The sequence below is a fragment of the Macaca mulatta genome, chromosome 7 (assembly GCF_049350105.2).
Source record: "Macaca mulatta isolate MMU2019108-1 chromosome 7, T2T-MMU8v2.0, whole genome shotgun sequence".
NCBI lineage: Eukaryota > Metazoa > Chordata > Mammalia > Primates > Cercopithecidae > Macaca > Macaca mulatta.
Window position 1 is genome coordinate 167,439,416 of NC_133412.1, and position 13,438 is coordinate 167,452,853.

Here is a 13,438-nt window from a genome sequence, read left to right on the forward strand (position 1 = left end):
TTCTTAGTAGAGACAGGGCTTCACTATGTTGGGCAGGGTGGTCTCGAACTCCTGACTTCAAGTGATCCGCCTGCCTCAGCCTCCTAAAGTGCTGGGATAACAGGTGTGAGCCATCGAGCCTGGCCTAATCTTCTTTTCTTATATGAGATTGGTTAATCATCTGCAATTCTGAGTAGATTTGAGTTTCATCAATTCCATTTTTTGCTAGAGAGAAGGAGATGGGAAGTGATGAGACATGAAGAATTCATGTTCAGAGGAAGCAGGGCCCTGCAAGGGGAATATTGATTCTTGTTGCATACGAAATTTGATATATCAATAACCAGTAAGGTTCAGAAGAGCTTGTACGAACAAATATGCTGAGGAAACACTACTTCAAAAGTTTGAGGGTCTGGTGGGCTGTATCTGCGTGCCCTGGGCTTTCCTAGGGGGATCTAGTACTAATGCCAAGGGGACTGAATGCCATTTACAGGGGCTGAAATGCAGTTCTCTCAAAAAAGGTAAGTGGGGAAGAAATCAAGTAACAGATGCCTGGAGTCCTAATTCTATTTCATCCCTCTACTAAATGAAGTGCATTGTTGATTAAGAAAAGCAGATTTGCACTGCATTTATTCATTCAACCAGCATTTGTCATCTGCCTACTGTATGCTAGGCACTGCGTTAGGTGCTGGGGCTTTGAAGCAAAATTCAGCCAAGTCCTTGTTGTCCAGAAGCCCTCAGTATATCCCGAGATGAGAACTGAAATGATGATAGGGTCGGGATGAGAGAGGTGTGTATCCCTGCCATCTCCTAGTGCCTTTGGTAAAATGACCACAGACATCCAGAGCATTTGGATGTTGAAGGAAGTCATTTTACCCTACAGAGGTTGGTGAAGCTGCGATTGTCATGGCAACAGATTAAATGGAGCTGGAACTCGGGTGTGAGTGCCCCAGCTGTGAGCACTGCCTCCTCCTCCTCTGCCTAAGTTCTAACCTGACTGATTCTCGCTTACTGCAGAAACCATTTTCCTGGATGTGGGATGTGCCTGGCGAGGGGCTACTGGGAAGGGGAGAGGGTAGTAGAGACACTACAGGTTCAGATAGAATAATAAGCTGAAAGCCTGACATTTACTGGACTCCCCTGCCCCAAGGTGCCAGACTCTGTGCTATGCTTGTGGCCTTATCTCATCTGATCCTCACAGTAACTGCATGGTTGGGCGTCCTTTTTCCTCCACTATACAGATGAGGAAACTGAGGCCTAGATAGGCTACAGATAGATTGTCCTGTCAGATCCCAAAGCCAGAACTTTTAATGGCAGATTACAGTGGCTCTGAAACGCAGGTCCAGTGTATGTAGGAGGTGCAGCGGGTGGAATGGCTAAAATGCAGATTCTTAAGCCCAGCTGTGGACCTACTAATCACATTGTCTGGGGGTGAGGTCCAGGAATCAGAACACAAAGAGGTCCTGGAGGGTTCCTGGTCTAAGTGAGGACTAGAGGGCGGGAGCCACTTGTCCCAGGTTCCAGGGCGAACCAGTTAGGATTAGGATCCAGGCCTTCTATGCCAGCTCAGTGGGCTCCGAGCAGGTGCTGTGGGGTTTTCTCAGGGAACCAGAACAGGATATGGTGGGTCCAACCACTGAAAGTTGTCCTTCATTTATGATCCCAGGGCTCTATCGAACTGGTGCTCCAATCAAGAAAAAGAAAAGAGAAAATCCCTAAAAGGTGCTTGTCATATTTTCCTTCCAGCATTTGTCGGCAAGACCAACCCACTTCCCAGCCTAGTCACCAGGGCAACCATCACCCCCACCTTGACAGGCAAGTGCAAATGCAGCTTCTCGCACCCACATCCAGAGCCACGGGACCCAGCCCTATAATCAGTCTCCCGCTGCCTCTGCAGGCAGCCAGCAGCGACAGTCATACACACTCCCTGCGCTCCGAGCCCATCACCCCCTCACGGTTCTACAGGCACCCCCTCCCCACGCTCACACAGCGCATTCTGCTTCCCTCGCCCACTGCCTCCCAGGAGACAAATGTGCAATCTGCTCTCGGCGCGTATCATCACCTCTGGAGGGAGGAATCTGCCCTCGAGTCGAGGCGCAGCTCAACACACACAGCCCACACAGGAGAATACAACACCCCTTCCCGGAGAAGGGGAGTGGTGGCAGCGAACGCCCTCTCCCCCTTCAGAGACAGCTGAGGGGGCGGCCGAGTTTAGGAAGTTTGCAAAGTGAGGAGCACATGAGCGGCTGAGGCGGCTGATGGGGAGGCTAGCGGGGCGGGGAGGGGTAGGGGGTGGGAGTCGGGGAAGCTGGGCGGCCACAGCCTGTTGCTAATGAAGCAGCTCGGCTGCCAGGCGAGATCAGAGCCTCTTCCCTGGCTGCAGACACCTGGAGTCCCACTCGGCAGGAAATGAAGCTGGGCTCCCTCTTCAAGGTCCCTGCTAGAGCAGTTTCACGAGACCAGGCTGCCGGGGACATGGACCCTCTGTCAGGACTTCAAACAAACAAAGCCAGCTCCTTGGGTCCAGGCTGCCTACCCAAGTGCCGGCCCGCTCTACTGTGCTCACCTGAGCTCCCTCCTCAACTGCTGGAGCCCACCTGTGCTTCTGACCAGCTTTATCATGGCTTCTGTTCCAGATGCCTCTGCTGTTCCCCTCACTGACTCCTTTCCCCCATCTCACCTGTCTTGGACACATCCTGGGCATCTCAGAGTCTCTGGGTTTCCCCTGTCTCCTAGGCTCAGAGTCATTTGCCCAGACTACAGGGATCAGGGCTGCTGTCTTCCTGACCCTCCTTCCTCAGGTCCCTGCAGCCTGAGGCTGACCCCTTCAGGCTCCTCCATCTACTTCCTGGCTGGAGGCAGCCCTCCTCCTGAGGGGTTGAGCCCCAGAGCCTGCTGAGCCAGGTGAGACAATTCCAGTGCAAGGGAGTTAATCGCTGAGAAGCCAACTCTGACCAACGGGAGGTGGCAGGAAGCCTGACAGGCCTCCTTCTCATGAGCATTTCCCAGGCCTGCCTCGAGATGTCCTGTGTGGCCAGACATCTGGCAGTGCCTATTGGTAAACTGAGGCCTGGTGGGCAGCACAGTGCCCTGTATTTGCTTCCCTTCCTGCCCCATCTCGCTGCACTCTCCCTCACTCCAGCTGCCCTGGGATTGTACCCCCACTCTCCCCCTGCCTCCCCCAGCGCCAGAAAGCATTAACACCTAAGCTTCACCGCAGACTGTTTTCTAGGTAACCCAGCTACGTTGGCAGTCAGATTTAAATAAAACATAATTCTTGCTCTGTCTTATCTAGCCTAATTCCCTTATTTGACAGAGGGAGCTGAGTCTCAGAGAAGTTAAGTGGAGGAGCTATGTCTATTCATTACTGTAACAAATAGTTAACAAGCATCCGTTATGTGCCAGGCGTGATTCTGGCAATGCAGTGGTGAATAAAATGGACAAAAAATCCCTGCCTTTATGGAACACAGCATTCTATTGGAGGAGAAAAAGACCATAGACAAGGTGAGTAAGTAAAATATTCAGAATGGTAGAGTGATCATTGCTGGTGGTGGCGATGGTGGGTGTCATGGGCTGAATTGTGTCCCTCTCATAATTCATGTGTTGAGGCTCTAACCCTTAGTACCCCAGATTGTGACTATATTTGGAGATAGAGCCTTTAAAGAGGTAATTAAGTTAAAATGGGCCCTAGTCGATTAGGACTGTGTCTTCATAAGAAATTTGGACACAAAACCAGGGAGGTCTACACCCAGAGAAAAGGCCATGTGAGGCCCTGGCAGGAAGGCAGCCACAGGAGGCGAGCCATCCTGCAGATGCCTTCGTCTGGGACTTCCAGCTTTCAGAACTGTGAGAAAATACATTTCTGTTGTTTAAGCCACCTAGTAAGTGGTATTTTGTTATGGCAGCCCTAGCAAACTAATACACCAGGATTTTAATTTCTTGAAAGACATCCCAAGTTGGCCTCATCGAGAAGATGACATTTGAGTAAAACCCTAAAGTGGGTGATGGAATGAGTTATTTGAAAATCCAAGGGAAAAGCATTCCAGGCAGAGGGACTAGCAGGCTCAATGGCTCTGATCTGGATCATACCTTAAGTGTTGGAAGAATAGCAAGGCAGCCAGTGTGCATGAAGGAAGCAGAATGGGTGAGGGAGAAATGGGAGGACATGAGATCAGAGGGTGAGGGCATGTGGAAGGACACTCTCCACATGAGATGGAGAGAATTGCAGGGTTTGGGGTAGGAAGGAGGAATTTTGTCTCCAGGGGACATTTGGCAATCTGTAGAAACATTTTTCATCATCACAGTGGTGGGAAAGAGGGTGGAGGAGCAGTATGACACTAAGTGGGTAGAGGATATCTTTCAATGCACAGGACAGCATTTTCCTCCCCTCCCCAGCAATTAGCCCACAGTGTCTGTGGTGTCAAGGTTAAGTAACCCCGGTTTCAAGCTCATGGTGACTAGGTCTGACTTTTGTGTTAATAGGTTCATGTTGGCTACCCTGGTTTCAAGCTCATGGTGACTAGGTCTGACTTTTGTGTTAATAGGTTCATGTTGGCTATGTTGGGGACAACTTTAGAAGAGGAAAGGCAAAAGCAGAGGCACCCTTGAACCAGGTGAGAAATAATGGTGGCTCGGACCAGGGTGGTAGATAGCCTCCTAATATTCCAGTTTATTGCTCCCTGCCTCCTCCCTCTTTCTCTTCTCACTTTCTCAATAAACATTAACAGGTCCCTTACTATGTGCTAACCATTGTATCAGGTGCTGGGTAGACTCCAACGAGTATGACCCACTAGGAGCCTGGTCTAGTTCACTTATGATCCAAGCTGAAGAGAATTGCAGAGAACAGCTGCTGACTTGGAAGGCAGACTTTGTGACATCCACGTGGAGCTCTGGGGCAGTTGTCAGCAAATGCCATCTACTCAGACATTAATGAAAGCACAGAATGAGCACTGGGTGGCTGATATTTCCATCTATCCATCTCCACAAGCCAAAAACTAGGAAGTCATCTTCACTGCCTCTGCCTCCCTGACCTCCACACGCTGCCCCCACCACCCCCATCTAATCATCCCAGTTACTTGTAAAACTTCTCTTGAATCTGTTCACAACTCTCTACCTCTATAGTAATAACTCTAGTCCAAGCTATGATCATTTCCCACCTGGTCCCTGTTGTCACTCTGTGGCCTGCTATCTCTATTAGTCAGGATATATAGCCAATGCTGCAGAAACAGAAAGCATGACCTCTCAGTGGCTTAACACAAAGAAGGTTTCTTTCTCACTTAAGCAAAAGTAGGTGGGGTGATGCTCCTCCATCAGTCTAACTACCTGTATTTTTTCCATAGCAATTATCATAGTTTGTAATGATATATTTAATTGTATGCTTATTGGATTAGATTGATTTTCGTTGTTCTCACTAGGATGTATGCTACCTGATAGTAAGGCCTACACCTAGAACAAAGCCTATAATATAGCAATAATCCTTGAAATATTTTTGAATGAATGAATGAATGGATAAATGAAGTGGCTAAACTATAACTGGAAAACATTTAATTGTCCTGATCTAAAAAATTATAAAATATTTCCTGTGTAAAAAATCATATGTAATACATATGGATATTTTAAGCATAACAATAAAAAAACACTCATGTATCACCAATTCAAAAGATAACACATTACCTCTGCCCTTTGTGTGTCCCTCCCTGAGCACGTCTTAGTCCTAGAGCTAAACAATAGGTTACATTTTGTGTTTACCATTCTTCTTCTTTTTTTGGTCATTTTAATCACATATAGATATTATATATTATTGTTTCAGAATATTGTGTAAATGGTGTCACATGTAGATAAACTTTGGCAATTTGCATTTGTTGTTCAACATGTTCCTGAGATTTGTCTTCACTGAATTATGTAGTTGTGGTATATTTTCACTGACAGTTTTCCATTGATTGAGTAAAATGCAATTAGTTTAAGTATTTAAATGTCCATAAATGTTTGAGTTGTTTCCAGGCCTTTGCTATTGCAATATGTACTGCTATGAAACTTCTTGTGCATAGCTCTTTGTGCAAATGTGCAAGAGTTTCTCTAGTGTTTTACAAGTTAATGCCAAGTTATTTTCCAAAGTGGTTGCACCAGTTTACCCTTCCACAAGCAGTATGTAAGTCTGCCTCTTGACATTTGCAAAACATTTGATGTGATCAGATGTTTAAAATTTTGCCTGTTTGATGGGTCTATAAATTTGCCTTTTCACTTCTATTGGAGAGGGTTGAGCTTAATTATTATTAAGGTTATGTTAATTATTCTTAATTAAGGATTATTGAGATTGAGCTCCTTTTCATATTGGTGATTCTTCTTCTGTAAAATGACTGCCTGTTTATATATTTTGCCCATTTTTCTATTTAGTTGTCTTCTGATTTTTTTGAAGTTCTTGAATCTGGACAGTAATTCTTCTATGATTAATTGGTTGTAAATATGTTTTCCCAGTTTACAGTTTGTCTTGTCATGGTCTTTGTGGTATTTTTTGATAAATACAAGTTCTTAAAGCAGTTAGATTTTTTTCCTTTTTCGAGATAGGGTCTGACTCTGTCACCCAGGCCAGAGTTAAAGTAGTTAGATTTATCAATCTTTTATTTTATGGCTTATGCTTTTGTTTTAAGAAAATTTTCCCTATTCAGATGTCATAAAATGATTCTCCTATATTTTCTTCCAAAAGTTTGAAAGATTTGCCTTTCATATTTCAGCTTTTTATTCACCTAAAATTTTTTTTTGCATATGATATCATTGTATTAGTTTCCTATGGCTGCTATAACTAATTACCACCAACCTAGCAGCTTAAAACAACATAAATTTATTATCTTACAGTTATGGAAGCTAGAAGTCTGAAATAGTTTTCACTGGGCTAAAATCAAGATGCCAGCAGAGCTGCATTCCTAGGGGAGAATTTTCAAGTTTTTTTGTTTCCAAGTTCTACAGGGTGCTGGCTTATGGCCCCATTTCATATTGAAAGCCAGCACTCAGTCAGGCGTGGTGGCTCATGCCTATAATCCCAGCACTTTGGGAGGCCGAGGTTGTCCCTGAGTCCAGGAGTTCCAGACCAGCCTGGGCAACATGGTGAGATCTTATTCCAAGAACAACAGCAAAAAAAAAAAAAAAAAAAAAAAAAAAAAAAAAAAAAAAAAATTAGCGGGCACATAGCTGTAGTCCTAGTTACTCAGGAGGCTGAGGCAGGAGGATCACTTGAACCTGGAAGGTCAAGGGTGGAGTGAGATTCTATCTCCCCTCCCCCCAAAAAAAAACCAAAAACAAAAAAACGTGGCTGGTTGCATCCTTGCATGGCATCACTCTGACACTGAACTTCTGCTTCCCTTTTTCATGTAGAAGGTTCCTTGTAATTACATTGAGCCCACGGAGGTAAACCAGGATAATCTCCCTACTTCAATATCCTTAAATTAGTTGCATCAAAATCCTTTAGGCCACGTAAGGTAACATGCCCATATGTTCAGGAAATTAGGATGTGGACATCTTTGGGGAAACATTATTTTGCCTCCCATTATAATCAATTGATTCAGCACAACTTCTTGACTCAGTTCTGAACCTGGGTTCAGAGGGACACTGGTCTGGTGACTATAATAATAGTAACAACAAACACTTGTGCCGAGAATGTTTCTAAGCATTGTATGCATATTATCTCATTTAATTTTCACCACACTTTGTACTAAGTGCTACTATTATTCCTAGCTTAAAGATATTTAAAGTGAGGAACAGAGAGGTTAAATACTTTGCTGAAGATAGGAAGCAGCAGTGTTTGACTCAACCCCAAGTACCTGAGCTTCAAAGTCCATGTGCTTAGTTAGCACCATGCTATTTTTTTTAATTTTATTTTTTGAGTCTCATTTTGTCACTCAGGCAGGAGTGTAGTGATGCAATCTTGACCTCCTGGGCTCCAGTGATCCTCCTGCCTTAGCCTCCCAAGTACCTGTGACTACAGGTGTGCACCACCATACCTAGCTAATTTTGTTATTTTTTGTAGAGATGCTATGTTGCCAGGGCTGGTCTTGAGCCCCTGGGCTCAAGAGATCCTCCCACCTCAGCCTCCCTAGCTGTGACTACAGGTGTGTGCTACCACGCCCAGCTAATTTTTGTATTTTTTGTAGAGACAGCGTTTCACCATATTGCTCAGGCTGTTCTCGAACTCCTGAGCTCAAGCAATCCACTTGCCTCAGCCTTCTAAAGTGCTGAGATTACAGGCGTGAGACACTGCGCCCGGCCTACCATGCTATTTTTAAATGAATAAACAAAGTGGATAAATCTAGTTTCCCTTAGCTGTGTGTTCATGACTAAGTCACATAAATTCTCTGAGCCTCAATTTCATTATTTGTAAAATTAGAATAGTGATGCAGCTTTTCTGCATTCCACGGGGATGCTTTGAGGGCACGTTGAGACAACATGCATGAAAGCAGTTCAGATAAGGAAAACAGAGATCCAAGAGTCATTCTGCCACATGTCACTGGCAGAGCCAGGACTGGGACTCAGGTTTCCTGGCAGCCAGGCTGGGCAGGCTACTTCCATCACAGAGTGGTAATTAGAGCAGTTACAGATTCCAGTCATCAAATTGAACATTTTCCCTTCATCAACCTCCTGCCCTGGAACGACCAACATTAAAGCTATATCTGTATATTCAATCAACTGTTCATTAAGAACGTCCTCCAGTTTTAGATGATACTTTTACAAAACCCAAATGTGAGATAATACTTCTTAGCTGGAATAGGGTAAAGTTGACAGGTAATATTTTGTATCATTTACAAATCAAAAGGCACAGAATTTCAGAAATTGACAGAAAGGGGAGGCTGTAAGATATTTGCTTAGGAAAACCACCTCCTCATGTGTTTGCCTCTTCTCCATCCTCATCCCATCATGTTTCTGTCCTCTTCTACTTCCCTTCACTTCTCCTTAGTAAAGTAGGGATTAGAAAACCTGAATTTTAGCTGTGGGCATCATTACTGACCATTTTGCTTTGAACTTCAAAGGCAAAATTGAAAAACAAAAGAGCCAAGAATGGGAAATTCACTCTACTAGATCTTAGGATGTATAATTAAGCCATAGCAATAAAATCAGCACAGCACTAGCACAGGAACAGATCTAGATCAATAGAATAGCAACAAGAACTCAGAGACAGACGTGTGTGTCTCTAGGGCTTGGCATATGATACAGATGCCATCATGCATCGGAGGGGGAAAGATGGATTGTTTGGTGGTTGCTGCTGGGAAAACTGGTTCACTAAATAGAGTTAATAATTATACTGTATTCCTACTCACACTGTATGCAAGGTGAACATCAGATGGATTAAGACCTGTGACAGGTAAAAGTATGAAGCCAAATAGGGGAAAATGTAGGAGAATATTTTGCAACTAATAGGTGGGAAAAGATTCTTAAACAAGACCCCAAAACCACACTCCACAAGGCTAAAATTTGATGCATTAGGCTAAATGAAAATTAAGGATTTCTCCTTCATCGTACCATAGCAAAGACCAAGCAAACAGGATGCATGAAAGATTGAGAGAAATATTGGCAATGTTTTTCTAAAACTGACAAAAAATTAATATTTAGAACATATAAGAAACTCAACTGCTAAAATTCATTCAGAAAAAATAATAAAATCCAGCAGAAAATAGGTAAAGGATGTAAATAGATAATTCACAGAAGGAAAACAATCTCGACGGTTCTTAAGTATATGGAAAAATGGTTAACACCACCAATCAAAGAAATACAAATGGAAATTACAATGTGATACTACTTTACTGATTTCAGATTGACAGAAATTAGGACATCAGATAATACCAAATGTTACCATATAAAATGGGAAACGGGTACCTTCCTACCTTCATGTGCCATTGGTGGGTGTGAATGGCAAAGCCATCTGGAGGGCAACATGACAGAGTGAAACCAAATACTGTGGACTTCATGACCCAGGGACTCGATTTCTTATGTTCTGTAAGGGACACGTCTAACACCCATTCCAGCATAGTCTGTGGTAGCAAGGACCTGCTGGCGACCTAATTGTCCGTTATTTGAGGAATTGATAAGTAGAATATGATAGACACACAAATCAAATACTATTATTAGTCATAAATAATGAACTCTGGTTGTATAGTGTCACATGGATAGATCTCTAAGACACTGAGAGGAAAACAAGGAACAGAATGAGTTCTTATCACAATGCCGTTCACGTATGTTAAAAACAGACACAAACCATGTATCTTTTGAGGCTGTATAAGGTGCATGAACTGGGACATACCTTAGTAGAGGAGAGGGTGTATATGGCGGGTAGAAGAATGGGTGTGGAGAAGGAACGAGTGGAAAATAAAAACGAAAAAGAAAAGGGCCTTACTGACTGACTGACGAGCTGGAGTACGAACATAACTTGTCCCTAAGGTCCAAAAAAACCTCCCCAATTCCCCTTCCATCTCGTCCCATTCTTAACAGAACCAAGTGCAAGGGACTCAGCGTGACTGTCCAGAGCAGGGCTTCTCTTCACCAACGACCTAGGTCCTCTTCCCTCTACCCACCTCGCCAAGCCCTCGGTGCCCGAGCCCCGAGCTCTACTTTGACGGCACTTCTCAAACACAACCAAACACACCCAGGCTTCAACCCCAGACGGGCTTGCTTTTATTATTTCTTTTGGGAAAGCTAAGATTCAGTTTAAGTGACTCTTCTCCGGGAGGCCTTTTCCGAATGCTGCCCTTGCCCAAAAGCCAGCCCCTCCAGGGCTGTATTCCCACAGCCCCCTCCCCCGTCAGCCCGGCACCCCGCGTTCTAACTGCTTATTTTGGGCACTCAGCGCTCCCCTTAGGGCTGGAGTTGTGTTAGGGGGGTCTCTGGGTTCGCGACCCGCCAGCTGGGGTGGGCGGTCCTGGGAATAACCGGACACTTAGTTAAGTCAGCAGGTGCAGCCGCAACCCAGCCAGCTCACTCTCCTCTGCTTCCGCTCTCATTGGCTCAGCCTCCCCGCCCCCAGGCCCCGCCCCCAGCCCGCCTCAGCCGGCTGCTGGAGGCAAAAGGCTCTGCGCACGCGCCGTGGGGTGGGGCGCCCTTGGTTGGGGGCGGACGGGGGTTTAGGAGGACAGCGAGGAACGGGCGCAGAGGGGTGGCGGGGCCGCCGCGTCGTTGCGCGGCAGTTGCGTCCTGCCTCGTGCGCGCGGCACCCGGGAGGGGGCGGGGCCGAGGTGGGCAAGGTGGCGGGCCACCGCCCCTGGCCCCGCCCCCACAGCCCGCCCGCGCGCCTCGCCCCGCCCCCTCGCCGGGCCCGCCCCGCCCCCTCGCCGGGCCGTGCTCTTGCTCCCGCCGCCCGCCAGCCTCACGCTAGGCTCCGGCGGCCAAGAGCGGGAGAAAGTCCTGCTGGTGGGCGGCCGCGGGGCTGAGCGCGTCCGGCATCCCGGGGCCGCTCCGGCCCGGGCGGCGAGGGTGCCCGGCGGTCCATGCATCCGCCGCCGTCCGCCGCCGCGATGGATTTCAGTCAGAACAGCCTGTTCGGCTACATGGAGGACCTGCAGGAGCTCACCATCATCGAGAGGCCGGTCCGCCGGAGCCTCAAGGTGCGCCCCGGGGAGAGGACCTGCCCTCAGGGCGTCCGGCCGCCTGCCCCGCGCTGATCTCCGCCCCACCCCACCACCCTCCCCTCCTTCGGGCCGCCGGGACCCTCTCGGACCGGCCCCTCCGTCCTCCTCCAGCCCCTGTTGCCGTGCCGCCCTAAGCCAGCTCCTCCCGGACCCTTCCTCAGCGCGGACCCAGTCCTCTCTAGTCTGGATCCCCATCCGCAAGGGACGGGTCCCTGCCCCAGCCCCGACCCGGCGCCAGCCCCGCGGCCCTTGCCCCTTCTGAGGCGTCCGAATCCCCCCGGCTCACCCCCAGGAACGGCCGAGCCCCAGCCCTCGGGGCAGCCCCAGCGTCCTCAGTCGCGGACCCCCTTCCTTCCGCCCCCCGCCCCACCCCGCGGGAGCTGCCCCTCGAGGCCGCAGCCCACCTCTACCCGGTCCTCTCCTGGGCTCCCCAACCTCTGGTCCGCTGACGCCGCCCGGGTTCTGGCCCCAGGCCCACCCCTCGGTCCACACATTCCCGACTCCTCCCCCCACCTCTCCCCGAGACACCACCCAGCGTCCCGTCCGCTCACCCCCAGCCCACCAAGTCAGATCAAGCTCGGGTCCCTCTGCCCTCGAGGCAGCCCGGCCTCCTCTCGCTTCCCAGCCAGCACCCTTTCTCAGTGTGGTCCTGGTCCCCGTCTACAAGCCCTCGCGACCCTTTGCCGCCCTCCTGAGTCACCGCGCATCCTTTCCTCCCAACCCCTCCAGGACTCTAGCTGGGACCCTGCTCCCCAATCCCTTGAGGGAGTCAACCTTCAGCTTGCTCCCCCCACCCCCACCGGCTCTCCCACCCCGCAGAGTCATCTTCCTCCCAGAGGCTCCAACCTTTAGCGCCAGCAAACCTAGTTTACGGACAGGACCCCTTTCCCCTGGCCATCGCTTAATTAGCTGCTTTAGCTCCTCTCACTCCCACCTGCCGCAATATCTCAAATCTCTGGTTTCTTCCAGCCCCAGAGTTGATTTCCTTCCCTCCCCCACTCCAGATCTTGTCCTTTTCATGCCTGCTCGGCTGCAGTGTTCATCCATCCCCCTTTTAGCATTTCTTGGGGTGGAAAATGCTGGAGAAATAGCCGTGAGGTATTAGAGATAAAAGTGTGTGTATTTATTCGTTTTATAACATGCGTATGAAATGGATTTCAGCCAAGGTTCTGAAGCCACGATGCGATTTTCAAGCTGCAATCCAGAAGCTAGAAGGATAAAAACAGAAAAAAAACAGTCCCCTCCCCAAATTCGACCACCCAATTAGAGACTTCCGTGATTGATGTCGCCTGGTATCCTCAGCTCCTTGATTAGTTTTCATTGTTAATGCTTAATTGTGAAACTTTTTCATTCGTTTATCCTCATAGAGGGTCACTGGGAGGTTGGGAGGCAAGACTGACCCAATGTTTGTGGTGCATAAATGTGTATTTTACCCTTGACAGACACCAGAAGAAATAGAAAGATTGACAGTCGATGAAGACCTCAGTGATATTGAAAGGGCTGTTTATCTGCTCAGGTATTTCCTAGTCTTTCTGTGAAATTGCTCTTTTTTTTCCCCCTGTGGCAGCAGAGATCAATGCTTTCTAAAATGTATGTTCCCGTTATGTTCAGATTTACTTAGCCACTTGAACAGAGTACTTTTGTGTGCATAGTACTTAACTATATTATACATTAGATTTGGCTGTGGACTTATGAATTTGAGAATTTAAATAAAACACCTAATTTATAGAATGTTGCTTGGAGGAGGAAGAGCAGATGGTTTGAGTTGAACCTCATCCTTTTTTTCTTTTCTGGCATTGGTTTTTCTCACTTAAGATTCAGTAAGTTTAGATGAGACTTGAGTATACAAGGATTAG

The 13,438-nt window shown here is 47.5% G+C and overlaps 1 protein-coding gene across 3 annotated transcripts in view; it reads left to right on the forward strand.

Moving 5' to 3' along the window:
* The first annotated feature begins 11,297 nt into the window (after positions 1–11,297).
* The window catches only part of PPP4R4 (protein phosphatase 4 regulatory subunit 4), a 106,596-nt gene continuing 104,455 nt past the window's right edge, over positions 11,298–13,438 (forward strand). For all 3 annotated transcript variants that reach the window (XM_015144418.3, XM_028851782.2, XM_015144422.3), the window contains exons 1-2: positions 11,298–11,558; positions 13,025–13,098. In XM_015144418.3, the coding sequence (XP_014999904.1) occupies positions 11,442–11,558; positions 13,025–13,098 (191 nt within the window). In that variant the 5' untranslated portion in view covers positions 11,298–11,441. The remainder of the gene's footprint in view (positions 11,559–13,024; positions 13,099–13,438) is intronic.